Source organism: Alexandromys fortis, unplaced genomic scaffold, assembly GCF_014885135.2.
Source record: "Alexandromys fortis isolate MF-2015 unplaced genomic scaffold, M_Fortis_MF-2015_v1.1 scaffold_228, whole genome shotgun sequence".
Lineage (NCBI taxonomy): Eukaryota > Metazoa > Chordata > Mammalia > Rodentia > Cricetidae > Alexandromys > Alexandromys fortis.
Window position 1 is genome coordinate 18,673 of NW_026068115.1, and position 22,048 is coordinate 40,720.

The 22,048-nt window shown below is 44.7% G+C and overlaps 2 protein-coding genes across 3 annotated transcripts in view; both read right to left on the bottom strand.

Moving 5' to 3' along the window:
* Positions 1-6,705: 6,705 nt before the first annotated feature.
* Pdcl (phosducin like) lies at positions 6,706-15,695 on the bottom strand. Its single transcript, XM_050124829.1, has 3 exons — positions 15,533-15,695; positions 11,785-11,966; positions 6,706-8,338 (listed from the first exon to the last, which is right to left on the bottom strand). Exons 1-3 carry the CDS (start codon positions 15,693-15,695, stop codon positions 7,787-7,789), a joined length of 897 nt encoding a protein of 298 aa, XP_049980786.1. The 3' UTR covers positions 6,706-7,786.
* Positions 15,696-18,562: 2,867 nt separating this feature from the next.
* The window catches only part of Rc3h2 (ring finger and CCCH-type domains 2), a 77,122-nt gene continuing 73,636 nt past the window's right edge, over positions 18,563-22,048 (bottom strand). Inside the window, exons 22-23 of one of the 2 annotated variants that reach the window (XR_007589120.1) lie at positions 19,664-19,739; positions 18,595-18,656 (exon numbers count right to left, since the gene is read on the bottom strand). Coding sequence is in view for 1 of the 2 variants with exons in the window: in XM_050124826.1 (XP_049980783.1) it covers positions 18,596-18,656 (61 nt within the window). In the remaining variant the exon portion in view is untranslated. Of the gene's footprint in view, positions 18,657-19,663; positions 19,740-22,048 lie in introns of both variants that reach the window. The other variant, XM_050124826.1, reaches the window with a different exon arrangement.

The window sequence follows — 22,048 nt, forward strand, 5'->3', positions numbered from 1 at the left end:
CTAGGAGTGACCCTAGCCTAGACACTCCCCCACCCATAGCACATAACCACCCCTAGCCCTTCCCCAACCCTAGACACGCCCCACCCTTATCCACGCCCCAACCCTAGCATCCCTGTAACCCTAGCCAGGCTGTAACCCTAAGACCTGGGTAACCCTAAGGGGCAGTCCCCAGCGGGCGTGGCTAGTGCTGTGGGAGTGGCTGAGGGTGGACTTGCCAGGGGAGGGTGGGGATAGGAGTGGGGCGTTGCTAGGGGTGGGATTGGCTAGGGTTCCAGCCAGGCTAGGGTTCCATCCAGGCTAGGGATCCAACCGAGCTAACGTTCTGGCAGACTAGAGCTGGGGGAATGGCTAGGGGCGGCCCGTTGCCATGGGAGGGCGGTTATAGTGATGGGGCGTTGCTAGGGGAGGGCATGGCTAGGGTTACAGCCACCCTGGGGTTCCAGGCAGACTAGGGTTTAGCCGGGGCTGGGGCTGTGGGCGTGGCTAGGGGCGGTCCGTCACTAGGGGAGTGTGGGGAGGGGTGCGGGGCGTCGCCAGAAGTCGGGTAGGGGCCCGGGTGAGCAGGCCTTGGGGTTCGGCGCTTCCCGGGGCGGCCGGGGGGCCGGTTTTGGGGCATGGCCGCTTCAGGGGCCCCTTTGCCAGCGGAGGAATACCCTTTGCCTGGGGCGCGGCCAGGGCCCGCGTCCGCAGCTCCCGTGTCTTGGACCGGGGTCTCTGTGGCTCTTGGTGACTGCCAGCAACTGCTAGAGCCCGCTCGTGGGCGTTGAAAGCGGCTGGGGGGCCGGAGGCGGGGCGTAGGATTCCCACGCGGTGCGTCGGCGCTCCTGGGCGCACCCGCGGGTAGCGTGGGGGGGCGGCCTCGCTGCTCCCCGATCCTCCCCGGGGCTCGGGGTGCCGGTTCCGGGTGTTGGACTACGTCTCCCATGATTTCCGGCGGCGGCCATCTTGCCCGTAGTCCGTGCATGGGCCAAAGGAACCAGAGAACTAGGTTTCCCATAATTCTCGGATCCCTGGCTTCCCCGCTTCCTCTTTTCCGGCCCGGACCGCGCCTCTGGCAGCTCCCGGGAGTGGGGAAAGCCGAGAAAAGCGGGGTACTGGGCGGGGAGACCTCCGCCGCAGACCCGCGACCGCCACCACCGCAGACCCGCGACCGCCACCGCCGCCCGCCTCTCCGCCCTCGCCACCGCGATCCAGGGCCCGTGAGGGAGGGAGCCGGCTAGGACCGCGGGGCAGGCGGAGAGGGCGGAGCCTGGGCTCTCTTCCTTCCTGGTCTCTCGGGAACGGGGACGGGGCGTTGGATGGTGGGCGGCTCCCGGGGCCGCGGGAGAGAGCGGGGAACGGGGAGACCGGACCGTGGAGGGAGGAGTGAGGGAGGCGGAGCCGGGGAGGCTTGCAGATGTGTGCACACGTCAGGGGTGTGGTAGGGAGTCACCCTGCATATTCATGAGCACCTGGCCGGGGTCTGGGAGGGGCCAGAGTCAACCCTAGTCTCCATAGACCTCGGGCCTAAGCACAACTGCTACAAGTGGGCTCTGCTCTGGTGGGCGGGGTGGCCTATGCAGATGTTTGCACACGTCAGGGGCGTCCTGGGGAGTCACCTGCATATTCATAAGCACCTGGGAGGATCCAGGCCTCCCTCGACCAATCAGAAAGACCGGACCCAGGCTGCCAGCCACACAGGCCTCGGCCCTGATGGTCACCTAAGCACCGATCCTGACCCTGACCCTAGGACCGCCCCTAGCCTAGCCACTCCGCCACCCCTTGCACCTAACCACCCCTAGCTCCTCCCCAACCCTAGCCACGTCCCACCCCTAGCTATGCCCCAACCCTAGCATCTCTGTAACCCTAGCCTGGCTGTAACCCTAAGGCCAGGGTAACCCTAGGGGCGGTCCCCAGAAGGCGTGGCTAGTGCTGTGGGAGTGGCTGGGGTGGAGTTTCCAGGGGAGGGCGGTGGTAGGGGTGGTGCGTGGCTAGGGTTCCAGCCAGGCTAGGGTTCCAGCCAGGCTATGGATCCGACCTAGCTAAGGTTCTGGCCAGACTAGAGCTGGGGGAGTGCTAGGGGCTGCCCGTTGCCATGGGAGGGCGGTGATAGGGGTGGGGCGATGCTAGGGGAGGGCGTGGCTAGGGTTACTGCCACCCTAGTGTTCCAGTCACCCTGGGGTTCCAGACAGCCTAGGGTTTCAGCTGGGGACTGGACTGTGGCCGTGGTTAGGGGCGGTCCGTCACTCTGGAAGGGTGGGGATGGGTGCGGGGCCTCGCCAGAAGCCCGGTAGGGGCCCGGGAGACCAGGCACTAGGGTTCGGCGCATCCAGGGGCCGCTGGGGGGCCGGTTTTGGGGCATGGCCGCTTTAGGGGCGGTGCTGGGGTAAGCCCTTTGCCAGCGGAGGGATACCCTTTGCCTGGGGCGCGGACAGGGCTCGTGTCCCCAGCCCCCGGGTCTCGGACCAGGGTCTCTGTGGCTCTTGGTGACTGCCAGCGACTGCCAGAGCCCGCTCGTGGGCGCTGAAAGCTGCTCCCAGTGGAGTTCGTTTTCTGATGGATGATCTTTTTGATGTGTTCTTAGATTCGGTTTACCAATTTTTGCATCTATGTTTATAAGTGAACATAGTGATTGGTCTATAATTCTCTTTCTTGGTTGAGTCTTTGTGCAGTTTTGGTATCAGAGTAACTGTAGCCTCATAAAAAGAGTTTGGCAATGACCCTTCTGTTTCTATTATGTGGAGCACTTTGAGGAGTATAGCTATTAGCGCCTCTTGGACACTCTAGTAGAATTTTGCACTAAAACCATCCGGCCCTGGGCTTTTTTTTTTGTTGTTGTTGTTGTTGTTGAGAGGTTATTGATGGCACCTTGCAGCCTATAGGTCTATTTAATTGTTAACCTGGTCTTGATTTAATTTTAGTATATGGTATCTATCTTTAAAAATTTTCCATTTCTTTTACATTTTCCAATTTTGTGGAGTACAGGTTTTTGTAGTAAGACCTAATGATTCTCTGAATTTCTTCAGTGTGGATGTTCTCTCTCCACCTTTTGATTAGTTTGGGTAAGGGTTTATCTATCTTGTTGATTTTCTCAAAGAACCAGCTCTTTGTTTCACTGATTCTTTGTATTGTTTTCTGTGTTTCTATTTTGTTGCGTTCAGCTGTCAATTTGGTTATCCCCTGTCTTTTACTGCTCCTGGGTAAGTCTGCTTTTTTTCTAGAGCTTTCAGGTATGCTGTTAAGTCACTAACATAAGCTTTCTCCATTTTCTTTATGTGGGCACTTAGTGCTATGAACTTTCCTTTTAGCACTGCTTTCATAGTGTCCCCTAGGTTTAGATATATTGTGCCTTCATTTCCGTTGAATTGAAGGAAGACTTTAATTTCTTTATTTCTTTCTTGATCGAAGGGTGGTTCAGTAGTTGACTGATCAGTTTCCATGAGTTTTTGGCTTTCTAGGAGTAGTATTGTCGTTAAATTCTAACTTCACTCCATGGTGATTCGATAAGACACAGGGGGTAAGTCCAATTTTTTTGTATCTGTGGATGTTTGCTTTGTTACTGAGTATGTGATCAATTTTAGAGGTTTCATGAGGTTCTGAGAAGGTATAATCTTTTTTGAGTGGAATGTTCTATAGATGTCTGTTAAGTCCATTTGAATAATTACATCTGTTATTTCTCTTATTTCTCTGTTAAGTTTCTGTCTGGTCGACCTGTCCATTGATGAGAGAAGAGTGTTGAAATATACTATTAATGTGTGGGGTTTGATGTGCGATTTAAGTTTTAGTAATATTTCTTTTACATATGTGGGTGCTTTTGTATTAGGGGCATAGATATTTAGGATTGAGACTTCATCATGTCATGATGAAGCATCCTTTTCCATCTTTTCTGACTGATTGAGTTTGAAATCAATTTTGTTAGATATTAGGATAGCCACACCCCCTTGTTTCTCAGGTCCATTTGATTGGAAAACCTTTTCCCAACCCTTTACTCTGAGGAGTGTCTGTCTTTGAAGTTGAGATGTGTTTCTGGTAAACAGCAGAATGTTGGATCCTGTTTTCGTATCCATTCTCTTAACTGGGCCTTTTTTTTATTTATTAACGATTTCTGTCTCTTCCCCGACACCGCCAAGTCCCCCTCCCTCGTCAGCCCAAAGAGCAATCAGGGTTCCCTGCCCTGTGGGAAGTCCAAGGACCACCCACCTCCATCCAGGTGAGCATCCAAACTGCCTAGGCTCCCACAAAGCCAGTACGTGCAGTAGGATAAACAAAAACCATTGCCATTGTTCTTGAGTTCTCAGTAGTAACTGGGCCTTTTTATAGGTAAATTGAGCCCATTGATACTAAGCGATATTAATGACCAGTGGTAAACTCCGGTTATTTTTCAGTAGTGTTTGTGTGTTTTCTTTGAGTTATGCTGGTGGAGGGTTTTCAGATGTCTCTGTTATTGTGGGTGTAGTTAGCTTCCTTGGGTTGAGATTTTCCTTCTAGTACTTTCTGTAAGGCTAGGTTTGTGGATACGTATTGTTTAAATCTGTTTTTATCATTGAATATCTTGTTTTCTCCATTGATGGTGAAAGCAAGCTTTGCTGGGTATAGTAGTCTGGGCTTGCATCCAGGGTCTCTTAGAGTCTGCAGCACATCTATCCAGGACCTTCTGGCTTTCATGGTTTCCATTGAGAAGTCAGGTGTAATTCTGATAGGTTTACCTTTATATGTTACTTGACCCTTTTCCTTTGCAGCTCTTAGTATCCTTTCTTTATTCTGTATGTTTTTTTTAACATTGTTAGATTTTATTCATTGAACCTTGTCTTAACTAATGATTGCTGTTTGCTTTTCTGTTTATAAAGAATGTCATTTGGAGGCCTATACAGCCAGATTTAGTACAGAAAACATTAAAAAAAAAAGTCCAATCCTTCAGTCTCATTCTGTATTCTCAATTGATTGTTCATTGTAGCTGGATAAGAATTCTTGAATTCTATCTTTTTTTTTACTTAAAAATTTCCACCTCCTCCCATTTCTCTCCCCCCTCCCCCTCCCCCCCCCCCTTCTCCATCCCCTCCCTCTCCAGTCCAAAGAGCAGTCAGGGTTCACACCAAATCAAGTTGGACTGGGACTGATGGAGCATATGATCAAACCAGACTCTCTGAATGTGTCAGACAAGGAGGGCTGACTGAGAAGCCAAGGACAATGGCACTGGGTTTTGATCCTACTGCATGTTCTGGCTTTGTGGGAGCCTAGTCTGTTTGGATGCTCACCTTCCTAGACCTGGATGGAGGAGAGGAGGACCTTGGACTTCCCACAGGTCAGGGAATCCTGACTGCTCTTATTTTTATTTTATTTTTTGGTTTTTCGAGACAGGGTTTCTCTGTGGCTTTGGAGCCCATCCTGGCACTAGCTCTGTAGACCAGGCTGGTCTCGAACTCACAGAGATCCGCCTGCCTCTGCCTCCTGCTGGGATTAAAGGCATGCGCCACCATTGCCCGGGTCTTATTCTGTATGTTTTATGTTTTGATTATTAAATGATGAGGGGATTTTTTTTTGATCCTGTCTATTTGGTGTTCTGTAACCTGTAAAACTCCCTGTACTTCTTGTACCTTCATAGGGATATCCTTCTTTAGGTTGAGAAAGTTTTCTTTTATGTTGAATATATTTTCTGGGCCTTTGAGCTGGAGTTTTCCTTCTACCCCTATTATTCTTAGGTTTGGTCTTTTTATTGTGTCCCAGATTTCCTGAGTGTTTTAAGAATTTATTGTATTTAATGTTTTCTTTGACCAATGTGTCTATTTCCTCTATATATCTTCAGCGCCTGAGATTGTTTCTTCCATGTCTTGTATTCTTTTGGTTATACCTGTCTCTGTAGTTCCTGTTCATTTACCCAGATTCTCCATATCCAGAATTCCCTCGGTTTATGTTTTCTTTATTACCTGTATTTCAGTCTTCAAATCTTGAACTGTTTCCTTCACCTGTTTGTTTTTTCTTGGTTTTGAGGGATTAATTTCTTCCAACTTTTTGTCTTCTCTTTCATTTCTTTAAGAAAGTTTTTCACTTCCTCTTTAAAGGTCCCCATTATTTTCATAAAGTTACGTTTAAAGTCATTTTCTTCTACTTCTGGGTTAAGATGATCAAGTCTTCCTTTTGTGTGTCTGCTGGGTTCTGGTGTTACCATGTTGCTTTTTAGGATATTGAAGGAATTCTTGCTTTGGCACCTACCCATCTCTTCCTTCAAATGAGGCCAGAGTGTCCTGGTGTCTTGGTTCAATCCTTGTTGTTGCTGTCTCTTAGATCCCCTCAGTATTAGAGGAAGCTGTGTTTCAGGGTTCCACGAAGCTCACAGGCAAATAGGTGGGTTTGGAGGTAGGCTGAGTGGGGGAATAGACTAGACATAGGAAAACTCCCTGTTGGCTGGCTAGAAAAGCTGAGGGAGCTGGAGAGGGGCCCCTGGGTTTTGTCCCATGGGGAGATCTTAGAGAGTGGGGCGTCCGGCTGCCCGGCCCTGTGGCTGTTGACTTATCTCGCAGGACCCCTCAGTACTGGAGCAATCTGTGTTCCAGTGTTCCACTGAGCTCACAGGCGAGCAGGCGGGTGTGGGGGCAGAGTGGGTTGGGGGATAGTTCAGCTGCAGGAATATTCCCTGCTGGCTGGCTCTTAGATCCCCTCAGTATTGGAGCAAGCTGTGTTACAGGGTTCCACTGAGTTCGCAGGCAAACAGGCAGGTCGGCTTTTAAGTATCTTTTAAGCATAATTTTTATTATATGTTCTACAATTGAACATGTTGCTTTCATAATAATAAAAAAGTTTGCCATCTTTCTAAAAAATAACCACCAAGCAGATTACCGTATATCTACCAATTAATCTACTATTAAAAGAGTATTTACTAATATGAAAAAAATTCTGATGTTAGTGGCTGACCATATGATCAGACAGTATGCTCAGAATGATCCCAATTTCATTTAAAAAGAAACAAAAGCCTCTGAATACATTTAAAAAACCTACATATGAAATATACCAAAGCATAGCATTTATGTGGTAGAAATATATATATGTATATTAAACCATTTTTGCATCTGTATTTGGCCAATTTTCCTCTACTAAATATGAATTTTTTTCTAACTAGCAAAAAAAGGTTGTTTTTTTAAAAAAAAATCTAGGTTAAATAAGAAGTTATCTTGTTAAATAAAATGAATAAAGTTGATGGGCAAAACAGAAAGGTCCTCCTACTGAGGCTTCAAGCTCTACCCATATAAGTGTCAGTCTTGAAGCCCTATATATGCTCCAAGTAAGTGTTCACCACTGAGCTACATCACTAACCTTGTATGAAGCCTCTAAGTCAGACCCTGGTGAAGGGTCAGGAGAAAAAGAAAGTAGAGTTATGAGTCTGATTACAAGGAAACATGATTTTCAATCAAGTGATTATGGAAATGCACTATTTATATTACACATAACACACTCACTAGGGAATTATACTCTCAGATCTGGTGGAACTCTGAGGTTATTAAAAGACAATTTTTAAGACATTGCCTTCAAGGGTGTCGTGTCAATATTGACTACAAACAATATCAGAGAAAACACACTAGATAAGTAAAAAGCTCAAAGCTTAGCCTCCTGTTTATATACTCTGAAGTCACTTTACTGCTAGCCACAACGTGAGTCAACATTCTGATTTAATCTAAGAATTTCTTGACTTTCATATATACTAAATGAGACTATGAAGAACAGCTGTAAAGCCAAAAGATACAGGAGGGACAGAAATACAGACTTGTGTCCTCTAGCCCAAACAATGAGATAGCTATGGAACTAAATTATCAGTTCAATCTAATTCCAGATCGCTGTCTTCACTATGACAGGTGGCAGAGTTTCGAACAGATGTCAGCACCAAGACTTCTTTTTCTGGGAGCAAGCCAAATTCCTGTAGGAAAGCTTCAAGGTCTACAGCAAAGAAGTCTTCCCCCAGCTGGTCAGTGACACGAACAAAATTGCCAATTAATTCACCCGCCTTGTAGATGAGCAGAGCAGGAAGGGCATTCCGGGTAAAACGACTGCTGGCCCCAATAACTGAGCTCCTCACTCGGCAGAATTTGACAGCTGGGTACTCTGTGGCAAGGCAGAGCATGCAGCCATTCATGGCTTCAGTCCCCGGGATGCCATCTTCATAAATATGAACCATGATAAGGGTGTTTTTCTGTTCTTTATCAATCATGTCTAAAAATCCTTCTCCACTGGGAATCTCAAAAACTTGCTTGAACTGGGGCCCTTTATGAAACTGCTGCCTCATCTCTTCCATTCTCTGCTTCCGGTACTGCTGCAGAAACTCTTCGTCATCCAGGGTCTTGTCTACTGTAGCAAACTCCTTCAGAGTCATCTGCAGGAAGACCAGCAGGTGAACAAAAACAGATATTAAACAGTTTAATCAATGTGGATATGGACCCTGTAGTTAGAACACATAAGGAGCCACGTTAACGTCTTATGCACATTGGTGCTTGTGGAAGACAGAAGAATGCATTGGATCCCCTGGAACTGAAGTTACAGAGGTTGCAAGTTATCACATGGGTACTGGGAAAAACAAGTACTTTTAACAGCTGAGTCATCCTTCTGGACCATCTTGATTTTAAATTACATTTACACTCAGAGGGCAGAGGGCATGCCCATACCTTTATGCTCCTATAGAAGGTAGAAGACAACTTGTAGGAGTTAGTTCTTTCCTACCATACGGGGCTCAGGAATTTTTTTTTTTCTCTTTAAATCGGGGTTGTATTATGTTGCCTGGACTAGCTCTGCTATGGTCTCACAAGTAATTAGTAGTACATGTCCTGGCCGTCACCCTTGAGTTTACCTATCACTGAATTCTATTAATGTAGGTTTAACTACAAGAGTTTACATTATTTGCACAAATTCACACAAGTATGGAGTACAAGACGAGGATTCAAACTAGACTCTTTTTAAAGGTTTATATTTATTACTTTTAATTATGTGTATCTATGTGTCTGTGTGGGGGTATGTGAGTGCAGAGGCCTGCAGAGTTCAGAAGAGGGTGTCAGATTCCCAGGAGCTAGCATTACACAGTTTTACAATCCACCATGTGGATTCTGGAAACAGCACTGGGGTCTCTGTAAGAGCAGTGCCCATTCTTATGCACTGAGCCATCTCTCTAGACACTTACGCTGATTTTAGAGACTTAGGTTTTTAACAATACTATATTGTCTCTCATTGCAAACAGGCAACCTCACAGAATATCAGCTCTATGGACGCTCTTTCTGTCAGCCTCACCAACCATTACTTTAGTCACTTGATCCTTCTGAAAAGACAACGCGATTAAACTTCCAAAGGAACACACCTCATTGCTGCTTTGCACATGCATTCACATGACACAAACTCCAAACTTCCTTTTTTTTTTTTTTTAAGATTTATTCATTTTATGTGTGAGTGTTTTCCCTCACATATCTATGAACACTAAATGAGTGATCGGTACGTTCGAAAGTCAGAAGTAGACACTAGATCTCCTGGAACGAGAGTTATGGATGGCTGTGAATTACTATGTAGGTGCTGGAAATCAAACCCAAGTCCCCCACAAAAACATGTGCTCTCAACCACTGAGCCAGCTCTCCAGCCCGTTTTTTATTTATTTTTTTCTTCTTCTTCGTTTTTCGAGACAGGGTTTCTCTGTGGCTTTGGAGCCTGTCCTAGAACTAGCTCTGTAGACCAGGCTGGTCTCGAACTCACAGAGATCCGCCTGCCTCTGCCTCCCGAGTGCTGGGATTAAAGGCGCCCAGCTCTCCAGCCCGTTTTTTTCTCTTTTTTGAAACAGGGTTTCCCTATGTAGACCAGGCTGGCCTGGTAAGCACTATATATAGATCAGGTTGGCTTCAAACTACTAATGCCCCTATCTGGGCCTCCCATGTACTACCAAGCCAGCTTTTCTATCTGCTAGTCAAGTGACTGTAGTTGTCTTGCTGCTTCTGTAGCAGCAGCAGCTGTGGGTATCGTAACCTGCTTTTGTCTCTAGTTAATGTTAACAATACTTTATATTGTTATATTAATATATATATTAAAGGTGGTGATGCACACCTTTAATCCCAGCACTCAGAAGGCAGAGGCAGGTGGATCTCTGCAATCTATGGCCAAGTTTACACAGTGAGTCTCTATCTCAAAAAATTAAAAAATGTCCTCGTGTTTCCAAACACTTTTATAAGCTGATACATGTATGTCATACTTAACCTTTCCCCCAGCCTCATTTCTGCCAACTAGGCAGTTTTCAATTCTGGTCTATTATAGGCAACTCAACAAGATGGAGACAGCATCTCTCAAATCTGACCTATGTGGTCATATGACTATTGGTTCATTCTGCTCTTTCTGTTCATTTGCTGTGGGCAGCAGGCACAGTGTGCTACAGCCAGCTTCCCTGACAAATATCTTTCTCCTGGCCTGGTACAGCAAGACATCTCTAACTAATCTTGTATAGACTAGGGGTGGTAACCAGGTACCACACTAGAGCAGAACACTGGGTCAGTACTGTGTCATAACAAACCAGTATCCTTCTAGACTCTGTCTTATTACCAATCTTCTCATCACATTAACCTGAGACTGTCTTATTTGGCCAACCTAACTGGGTCTTTTAGCTGATACACTATTTTCAGGTTTTATGTCCAGAAATCATTCCCCAACTCTCGATTTAATGCTTTATCTGCACCCTTAAGTTGAATGATTTTTTAAATTTTTGTTTTATTGGTGTTTTGTCGTTTTTTGTTTGGTTGGTTGGTTTTGGTTTTTGGTTTTTCCAGACAGGGTTTCTCTATAGTTTTGGAGCCTATCCTGGAACTCACTCTGTAGACCAGGCTGGCTCCAAACTCAGAGATCTCCACCTCTGCCTCCCGAGTGCTGGGATTAAAGGTGTGTACCACCATCGACTGGCTACTGGCTGATATTTTTAAATATCAACTTACTATCACAGTGTGTGCATATGTATGCACACAAGTGAATGTGTGGGTACATGTGTTACAGTGTGCAGATGGGGGTCAGAGGACAGCTCTGTGGATCTGGTTCTTTCCTCCCACCTTTACATGGGTTGTGGGAACTGAACTCAGGCCACCAAGCTTGCATGGCAAGCACCTTTCCTACTGAGTCTTCTCACTGACCCCTTTGCTTGATATTTTTAGCTTTAAGCCACAGTTAATTGATCTTAGGTACTCTAGTACACTTCTTCCTTGGTCAGAGAGAACAAGAGAGCCTTTAAATGTTGATAAGGTAAGGAGCTGTCAGGAACCTGGACTGAAATATCTCCTAGTTCTACTATACTGCCTCAACAAAATAAATGTCCGTGAATATGATTAAGAAACTAATAGATAGGGGCTGGAGAGATGGTTCAGAGGTTAAAAGCCGAGCACTGGCTGCTCTTCCAGAGGTCCTGAGTTCAATTCCCAGCAACCACATGGTGGCTCACAACCATCTGTACTGAGATCTGGCGCCCTTCTCTGGTGTGCGGGCATACATCGAGGCAGAATGTTGTAAACATAATAAATAAATAAATAAATAAATAAATAAATAAATAAATAAATATAAAAAAAAGGAAAAGAAACTAATAGATACTCCACTTTCAGCAGGCCAGTCCTTAACATGGATATTTGACCTGCAGAACCCTGGGGAGCTCAGCCAGCGCTAAGCTGAGACCAAACCCAGATGCATGCTGAATTATGACAGGGTTCTCCCCTTTGCCCTACACTGCAAAGCTCAGAAGTCAAATTCAACTTCCTCCCCTTCCTGAATCACCAAACCCACTTTCAGCAGTCAGGAAGTGTCAGAAGATGTCATTACCTTCCCACTGATTTTCTCCTGGAGGTCCTTCTGTTTCTGCTGCTCCTCCTCTTCGTCCAGATGAGACCTGCAGGTCATAGACAGCTTTTTGATCAGCCGCTCCATCTCCCGGCACTGCTCTTCTCTCTGCTCTGTCTCCAACTGCTTGAAGCGGCGCCAGTCATTGATCACACCTTTTGGACCTAAGTAGGGCAAACATGACCAAGAACAGACAAGGGCTTTAGACCAGCTGACATCTATAAACAGGGACTTATTCCAGCAGGAAGCTTGCTCAATCTATTACACAGCAGGAGCCTCCATATATCCTTATACAGGGCAGAATGTTCTACATACAATGAGTTCTACACAATATAATTTGCAGGAATTAAATGGCCAACCTAATGCCCAACAATGGACAGATTATTATTCATTTACTAAAAGGTAAATAAAAAACATATAGGAAGGTCAAGGTAATTCCAGACAGAGCTTGGTGGTTCATGCCTGCAATGCAAGCATTCCACACTCAGAGAGATCAAATATTCAGTCAACCTGTGATGTGGGAGTGTCATATATCAATCTGTTGATTTCATTGGTTAAGTAATAAAGGAACTCCTTGGCCCTGATAGGTTAAAAGATAGATGGGAGGAGGAAACAGAATAGAATTCTGGGCGGAAGAGGAAGTGAGGTCAGACTCTGCTCTGCTCCCGGACAGCATGGACGGAGGCTAGAATCTTCCCGGTAAGCGCACCTTGGGGTGCTTACACACATCATTAGAAATGGGCTAGTCCAGGTGCGAGAATTAGGCTGTAAGGGCTAGAGTTCATGGGCCAAGCAGTTCTTAAATGAATACAGTTTGTGTGTTGTTATTTCGGGCATGAGCTAGCCAAGAGGGCGGGGTGTTGGGGACGCAGCCCCGCCGCTCATATTTCAACAAACCTGAGGAATAAGATCCTTCCTCCAGGCAATCTTACCAAAAGCAATCTACAGTTTCAACGCAATGCCCAGCAAAATTCTTCAAAGACCTCGAAAGAATGGTACTCAATTTCATATGGAAAAGCAAAAAAAAACAGGATAGCCAAAACAATCCTGTACGATAAAAGAACTTCTAGAGGCATCACAATCCCTGACTTCAAACTCTACTACAGAGCTACAGTACTGAAAACAGCCTGGTATTGGCATAAAAACAGACAGGAGGACCAATGGAATCGAATAGAAGACCCGGATATCAATCCATACATCTTCAAATACCTGATTTTTGACAAAGAAGCAAAAAAATATCAAATGGAAAAAAGAAAGCATATATAACAAGTGGTGCTGTTATGGATATCAATATGTAGAAGAATGAAAATAGACCCACATCTATCACCATGCACAAAACTCAATTCCAAATGGACCAAAGACCTCAACATGAAGCCAGCCACACTGAACCTTATAGAAGAGAAAGTGGGAAGTACACTTGAACACATTGGCACTGAAAACCACTTCCTAAATAGAACCCCAGCAGCATAAACACTGAGGGAAACAATAAATGGGACCTCCTGAAACTGAAAAGCTTCTGTAAAGCAAAGGACATGGTCAACAAGACAAAACAGCCTACAGAATGGGAAAAGATCTCCACTAACCCCATATCAGACAGAGGTCTGATCTCCAAAATATACAAAGAAGTCAAGAAATTGGTCATCAAAAGAACACATAATCCAATTAAAAAAAAAAAAGGAGTACAGACCTAAACAGAGAACTCTCAACAGAGGACTCTAAAATGGGTGAAAGACACTTAAGGAAATGTTCAGCATCCCTAGTCATCAGAGAAATGCAAATCAAAACAACTCTGAGATTTCATCTTACACCTGTAAGAATGGCCAAGATCAAAAACACTGATGACAACTTATGCTGGAGAGGTTGTAGGGAAAAGGGAACACTCCTGCATTGCTGGTGGGAGTGCAAGCTGGTACAGCCCCCTTTGGACGTCAGTGTGGCAATTTCTCAGAAAATTAGGAAACAAACTTCCTCAAGACCCAGTAATACCCTTTTTGGTATATATCCAAAGGATGTTCAATTGTGCCACAAGGACATGTGCTCATTCATACCAGCATTGTTTGTTTAGCCAGAACCTGGAAACAACATAAATGCTCTTTGACCAAAGAATGGATAAGGAAAATGTGGCACATTTACACAATGGAGTACTACATAGCAGAAAAAAATGACATCTTGAATTTTGCAGGAAAATGGATGGAGTTAGAAAACATCATCTTGAGTGAGGTAACCCAGACCCAGAAAGACAGTTATCACATGTACTCACTCATATGTAGTTTTTAAACATAAAGCAAAGAAAGCCAGCCTACAAACCACAATCCCAGAGAACTTAGACAACAATGAAGACACTAAGAGAGACTTACACAGGTCTAATCTACATGGGAAGTAGAAAGTAGAAAAAGACAAGATCTCCTGATGTGGGAGTGTCATATATCAATCTGTTGATTTCATTGGTTAAGTAATAAACACACTGCTTGGCCTCATAGGTTAAAGCATTGGTGGGAGGAGTAAACAGAATAGAATTCTGGGTGGAAGAGGAAGTGAGGTCAGACACTGCTCTGCTCCCGGAGAGACCCAACAGCTCTGCTCTCTGGAGCAGAGACACCAGGATGGACGGAGGCTAGACTCTTCCCGGTAAGCGCACCTTGGGGTGCTTACACACATCATTAGAAATGGGCTAGTCCAGGTGCGAGAATTAGCCTGTAAGGGTTAGAGTTCATGGGCCAAGCAGTTCTTAAATGAATATAGTTTGTGTGTTGTTATTTCGGGCATAAGCTAGCCAAGCGGGCGGGGTGTTGGGGACGCAGCCCCGCCGCTCCTTATTTCAACAATCTCCTGAGGACCTTAGAGGAAGGTTGAAGGGGGGAGGAAAGAGGCAGGGAGGGGAGCAGAGAAAAATGTAGAGCTCAATAAAAATCAATTAAAAAAAAAAAAAAGAATGTAGAGCTAATGGGCCAAGCAGTGATTAAAAATAAAATCCTTCCTCCAAAAACCAAAGGCTGAGAATGCAGGTCATCTTACAGAATGCTAACCAAGAACTCACAACACCCACCCTGTATTTGATCCCAGCACCAAAAGGCAAGAGGGGCAGGATGAGAAATTCTACATTTCTTGACACGAAAGAGACTCCATAAATATTGGGGTGGGGGGGTTAGGCATAGTAGTACACGTCAGGAGTATGCCAGAAATTCCTACTATAGAGAAGCTGAGGATGAAGGATCATTTGAGATCATGAATTCAAGGCCAGCCCAGGAAACACAGTGAGACTCTTATCTATAAAAAGAAAACAAAAATGACTATTTCTTATCTAATAAGATGGCACCAATTTAGAAAGTTGCTTATATAGTAGAAGAAAAGGTGTAAGGAAAAATACTGTATTGCTGGCTAAACTCTAAGAATCGCCTCAACTTATAGCACTGGCATATTGAGACATTAATGAGGACTGGGGATGTAACTCAGTGATAGAGCACGTGCATAGTTCAACTTAGTTGACCTTAGTTCAACTCTCAGCAATAAAAAAAAAAAAAAAAACTAAAAACAATACACAGTATTATAAGAGCCACTGTGGTGGCTCAGTAGGTAAGGACCTGCAGTCCAAGTCAAGCACAAAGACAACATTGTGTTGTCTCTAGAAGGGTAATTGGAGTTGGATAAAGGAGACTAGGAGTTTCTAGTTGCTGTATACTTTACAGGCCACTTTTTGAGTCAGTTTCCAGAGCTCAGCACTTTCCAGTACCTGTATTGACTGAAATGCCTTCGCCTGCCAACTCGGCCTCTGCAGGTGTGGAGCTGCTGGCTGGAGCTCTGTCTCTGTCTTCATGGTCACTGTCCTCATCCTCGCTGGTGCTGTAATAGTACTGTAGTTTCTCCCCCAGCAGTTTATCATCCAGGGTTGTCATGGTGCCTGGAAAAGGGCAATAACTGTATCAAGGATTTTTGCTGACTTGAGCAAGGACACAAATCTGACCCATACGAGGTGCTCTTGTGCTGACATCAGAATTTTTCAGTAAGCAGAATCTCAACAAACCCCAACCCTGGCTCTATGCCATAGTTTACCCGGTCTTCTGTTATAGAAGGCATAAGCGAGGCTTAGATAAGCGGTGTTTCTTTCAGCTTTTAGACTCAGGAGTATAGTTTTGCAACTCCTCTTCCTCACTAAGGCTGGCCTCAAGCTGGACCAACTGTGATGAGCTAAAGCAAGTTTCTACAAGATTTAAAACAATAACCAAATGTTTAAAGAACACGGAAGACCCAGCTATTTTGGGGAAGCGGTATAGTCAGCTCCTTAAAAGTTTGTTTGAGAAACTAGCAGGAATGATTAGAATAAAAGAATAATCTGGATGTCACAGTGCACACCTTTAATCCCAGCACTCAGGGGGCAGGGGCAGGTGGATCTCTGAGCTGGAGGCCAGCCTGGTTTACAGAGTGAGTTCCAGGACAGCCAGGGCTACACAAAGAAAACTACGTCTAGGAAACCACTCCCCACCCCACCCCCCAAAAAAAGGAAAGAAAGAAAGAAAAAAGAATACAAAACGGCCCTTCCTCTAAGCATACAAACACCTTGCTGCCTTCAGGAGAGACAATACACGACTTTTACAGTATTACAATGTGCCTATCTCCCACAGAACAGAAACAGCAGTCAAAACAGAGCACTGTGCAGGTCAAATGGAAGAAAAAAAAAAAGAGAGATGTGCAGGGGCCACAAGAGAGGAGTGCTGAGGAGGATGAGCAGCTAAGGTGAGGAAGGCCTGCCTGCACTCTGGCACGGAGAAGTACCGCGGGAGGGAAGACCATGAAGAAGGCAGTCCAAAGAGAAGGCAGTGAGATGGGCAGGGCCAGAGAAAGGCTTGCAGGAGAAGCTGGGGAGAGGAGGGCAGGGTAGGGAAGGGTTCAGAGAGGGCAGGCTGGGCTAAAGGGGGCAGCAGAGAAGGGCGGGGCGGAGCTCAGGAGACAAGAGGGTGGGGGCGGGAGGCTGAGCAAGCGGCTGTGAAGGCGGAGCCACACGGAGCTGAGGGGGAAAAGAGCAATGAGGAAGGCGGGGCCAGGGAAGAAAACCATGGGGGCGGGGCTGAGGAGGCAGAACAACGGGAAGGTGGGCTGAGGAGGCGGAGCAGCGTGGAGGGCGAGGCTGGAGAGGGGAAGAGCGGAAGCCCCTCGCGCCCAGGCGCGCAGCCCCGGCCCCACCCAGGCTAGGCCCGCCGCTCCCTCCCGCTGAGGCCGGTGCGGTTACCTCGCCTCGCTCAGTCCGTCCCTCCAGTCACCAGCATGGAGTGCTCGCTAGGAGAAAGCAGTGCCACACCGCCTTGAGCGACGGTGCAAAGCTGCCGAGAGCGGACTGTGCGGACCAATCAGGAGGCCTTCCGGCGTCATGGCGGATGCACGCTGCCCAATCACAAGAAGCTTATCCTACGGGGGGGGGGGGGAACTACGGGTACTATCTTAGGACAAAACTCTTCAAAATTAAGTTTGAACTATGAATTTCTAGTTTTAAATAATAAGAAAGTTTATAAACTTCCCTTCCAAGTTTAGAAAGAAGTTCTGAAAGCGTTTTCTTGGTTTTTCTTTTTTATGTCTATTAAAACGAAGAAATGGGGCTGGAGAGATGGCTCAGCGGTTAAGAGCATTGCCTGCTCTTCCAAATGTCCTGAGTTCAATTCCCGGCGGTTAAGAGCATTGCCTGCTCTTCCAAATGTCCTGAGTTCAATTCCCGGCAACCACATGGCGGCTCACAACTATCTGTAATGAGGTCTGGTGCCCTCTTGGCCTGCAAGCATACACGCAGACAGAATATTGTATGCATAATTAATTAATTAATTAAAACAAAGAAATGGCCAGGCGGAGGTGCCGCACGCCTTTAATCCTAGCACTTGGAGGCAGAGACAGATGGATCTCTGTGAATTCGAAACCAGTCTACGCTATAGAACTAGTTCCAGGAGAGAGGAGGGAGAGGAAAGGAGGGGAGGGGAAAGAGGAGAGAGGGGAGAGGGAACAGCTCTCCAGAAACAACAAAACGTTTATTTCTTCAAGGATAAGTAACCCAAAGAACAGAAATTAAAACTTAATAAAATACAAATCCAAGCCCTTAACAACCAAAAGTATGACATCCTGAATTGGATTATTGGACAGGAAAACGGTATGGAGAATTGAAGAATTTGAATGCCTTCTATCAACTAATATTAGTTAAACAGTTGTTGAATCAGTAGTTTGCATAATTCTACAGTTATATATGGTGATAACCTTGAAAATTCTAGATAAAGAGATTAAAAAAAACTATCCTATTTTTGCAAATTTTGTTAAACCTAACATGATTTCAAACTGTGAGTGTTAGTTGGAGTGTCAATACACAGCTGTGAAATTTCTCATTAAAAACCATGTGCAGCCGGGCACTGGTGGCGAACGCCTTTAACCCAGCACTCGGGAGGCAGAGGCAGGCGGATCTCTGTGAGTTCGAGGCCAGCCTGGTCTACAAGAGCTAGTTCCAGGACAGGAACCAAAAGCTACAGAGAAACCCTGTCTAAAAAAAAAAAAAAAAAAAAAAAAACCTAGATTTATATGAAATACATTGTTTAAGATAGGGCACAATTTGAAGAAAGAGGTTCTCAATTTATGGTTCCAGGATCACCTAAACATTACTGCAAATTTGTCTATATGCCCATTTTCTTTAGAAGTTATTTGTTCAGGCTAACAGAGACAGCATCCTCCAGCATGCGCACACACCCCAATTTAAAGCAATTCCCTTTAAAAACTCCATTGCACAATAAATACCTTATGTTTTTCCGTTGTATATGCATAGTAGACTTTAAGTTTGTGATCTGCTTTTCTGCTTTAAGTGGCACAACCAGCGCTCAGAAAGAGTGACCCTGCAAACAAAAAAAAGTCCCTATAAATATTTTTTAATGAATACTTGAGGGCCAGTGAGATGGCTCATCCAGCTAGGTGTCTGGCCACCGGAGTTCAGTCCCTGGGATATGCATGGTGGAAGGCAAGAACTGACTCTGAAAGATATCCTCAGACTGCTACAGAGAGTCATCCTCCCCCAACCATGTAAAGAAATAAATCAATGTTAAAACATTTTTCATATATACTTAGTAAACGCTTTCACTTTAATTTTACTTTTATTGAGCTCTCCCTAATGAGGCTGGCTTCTTCATCTTTTAAAGTTTTTAAAGTCCAGCTGGGCGGTGGTGGCACATGCCTTTAAGCCCAGCACTTGGGAGGCAGAGACAGGTGGATCTCTGTGAGTTCGAGGCCAACCTGGCCTACAAGAGCTAGTTCCAGGACAGGCTCCAAAGCTACAGAAAAACCCTGTCTTGAAAAAAAAAATTCACTTCAGTGCTGCCCAACAATCCTCCATTTCCTTGGGCAATTTCTACTCTCATTATAAGAAAAGTAATTCATATCTATTCTTTCAAATTTCAATACATCTTCCCCTTCCCTCAATCAGATAAACTTGACTTTTGTTAACCCAAAAAATAAAAACAATCAGAAGAGAGTTGCACTTGATTCAACAACCAAAACGCACCGTGTTTTCCTACAACCACTCACGAAATGAATCACTGATACTGTTCCTTGAACTAATAGCACTATTTGTCTCTTCCTCCCCTGTTTTATATGGCTTCCTTTCTATAGCATATTAATATACTTTCTCATCCTTAAAACAATATTAATACTATTGTTTACCTTTATGATTATTGAAAGTCTAAAATTGAGGAATACATCAATATTGCAAACATGTGTACCTTTTAGCTTAATCATTCCATTTATGGAGGTTCAACTTATAGACAGGTTACAGGTATATATTGTTTCATTTAATAATGACTTTTTACTTATTAATAGAGTAACTAATGAGAAGTTTGGAGGCACACACCTGCAGAAGTCCCAGTATTTAGGACAATGAATAGGAGGGTCACTGGAGCCCAACACCAAGTTGGTCAAAAGAGACCCTATCTCAAAACAAAATAAATAGATCAGTATATATTAGTCATATGTCTGCATAAAATAACTATATAAACAACATTTATTATATATACATAAAGACAAAGACAGAAAGCATAGGTAAATATATAAGAAATAAGTTACATTTGCAGAGCAAATGAGAATCAGAAGTACAAGAGACACTACTTTTTTATTTTTCAAGACAAGGTTTTACTGTGTAGCCCTGGCTATCCTGAAAATAGCTCTGTAGACAAGGCTGGCCTCAAACTCACAGAGATCCTCCTGCCTCTGCCACCCAAGTGATGGGATAAAGGTGTGTGCCACTACCACACAGTGATAATTATTTACACAAATTTATATGTAATTTTCAATCATCTAAATGCTATTACCTATTATAATATTGTCTTGGTTGCTGTTCTATTGCTGTGAGGATATACCATGATCAAAGTATTTAATTGGGGGCTTGCTTACAATTAAGAGCAGTGTCTCACAACCTGTAGGCCATTACCCCTTTGGGAGTCAAACGACCCTTTCACAGAAATCACATATTAGATATTTACATTATGATTTATAACAGTAGCAAAATTACAGTTATGAAGTATCAATAAAATAATTTTAATGTGGTAACCATAACATGAGGAACTTTATTAAAGGGTTGCAGTTTTAGGATGTTGAGAACCACTGTTTCAGAGGGTTACTTCATGATCATTATAGCAAAAAACAGACAGGCATGGTGCTGGAGCAGTAACTGAGGGTTTTAACATTCTGATCCACAGTCAGAGAGAGAGATGCTGTACTTAGGATGGGCATTTACACATCTGCTAATCCTTCCTAACTAGTTCCACAAATTGAAACCAAGCATTTAAACATCTAAGTCTATGAGGGGCATTCTCATTCAAACCACCAAAAATAAACTCATTTTTTTTAAAAAATTATTTATTTATTTATTATGTATACAGTGTTCTGTCCACAAACATGCCTGCAGGCAAGAAGAAGACACCAGATCTCATTATAGATGGATTTGCTGGGAGTTGAACTCAAGACTCTGGAAAAGTAGTCTGTGCTCTTAACCTCTGAGTCTTCTCTCCAGCCCCCGCAAACTCACTTTTTAAAAATATAAGCTACTTCCTTCTTCCGCATCCCTCTGACCAGATCTCAGTTTTCTGACTCTTCTTATAAGACTCCAAAAATTCTAGACATCTGTTCTTGCATTTCTTATTTGTGACACACACTACAAGTTAAAGCCTGTTCCCACTAGTCCACTGAAGCCATGGGCATCACAATAACCACAGATTTCACAAGGCAGCCTTTGTAGGTCTTTTATAAGTTTTCGTTTGTGTTTTAAAGTTTCCTTTTTCTTTTTTCTTTTTTTGGTTTTTGGTTTTAGGAGACACGGTTTCTCTGTATAACAATCCAGACTGTCATGAAACGTCTCAAACTCACAGAGATCTGCTTCTCTCTGCCTCCTGAGTGCTGAGATTAAAGGTGTGCCTCCTGTTAAAAAAAAAAAGGCTTATATTTTATGTATTTCAGTGCTCTATCTACATGTGTGCCTGCATGCTAGAAGAGGGCATCAGATGCCATTGCAGATGGTTATAAGGCACCATGTGAACTCAGGACCTCTGGAAGAGCAGTTCTCTTAACTGCTGAGCCATCTCTCCAGTCCCTGTTTTCTTTTCATTTTTATTTTATGTGTATGAATGTTTGCCTACATGACTATAACTGTACCACATGTGTTCATTGCTTGCCAGATAACTGTCACATCCCTGGGAATGAAATTACACATAGTGAATGAAAGCTGTCATGTGGTGGGAACCAAACCCAAGTCCTCTTCAAGAGCATCCAGTGCTCTTAACCACTAAGTCATCTCTTTAGCCCCAATTCTATGGCCTTCTTTCTCCATTCATTACTTTCTCCCATTTTTACCAACTCCACTGAGGCACGACCCAGCCCCCCAGCACCCCCCTCCCCCAACCCTGCCCTGCTGTATGCTAGGACCAGTGCTCAAGAACAGCTTTAAGCTCCTACACTAAGGCTACCCAACCCAGAGCGGTGAGTGCCTGCCTACCAGGCAGATCTCAAGGTCCCCTGTAAGGGAGCCCAGGCACCTTCAGCTGGTGCTCCAGAGTCTCCTGTGCTCTCCTCGACCCCGCACTGCCTGCCACGTTCTTCCTTTTTTCCCCGGATCATTGGGCTACCAGGCAGCCCTGTTTAGGTGCTAAGGAGTTCCATCTGGACGGGTGAGTGTGTGCTATCCAGGGGCAGAGTGTCCCGGAAGAGAGCACAAACCCCGTCTTTCTTACGCACGCTTCCCCCC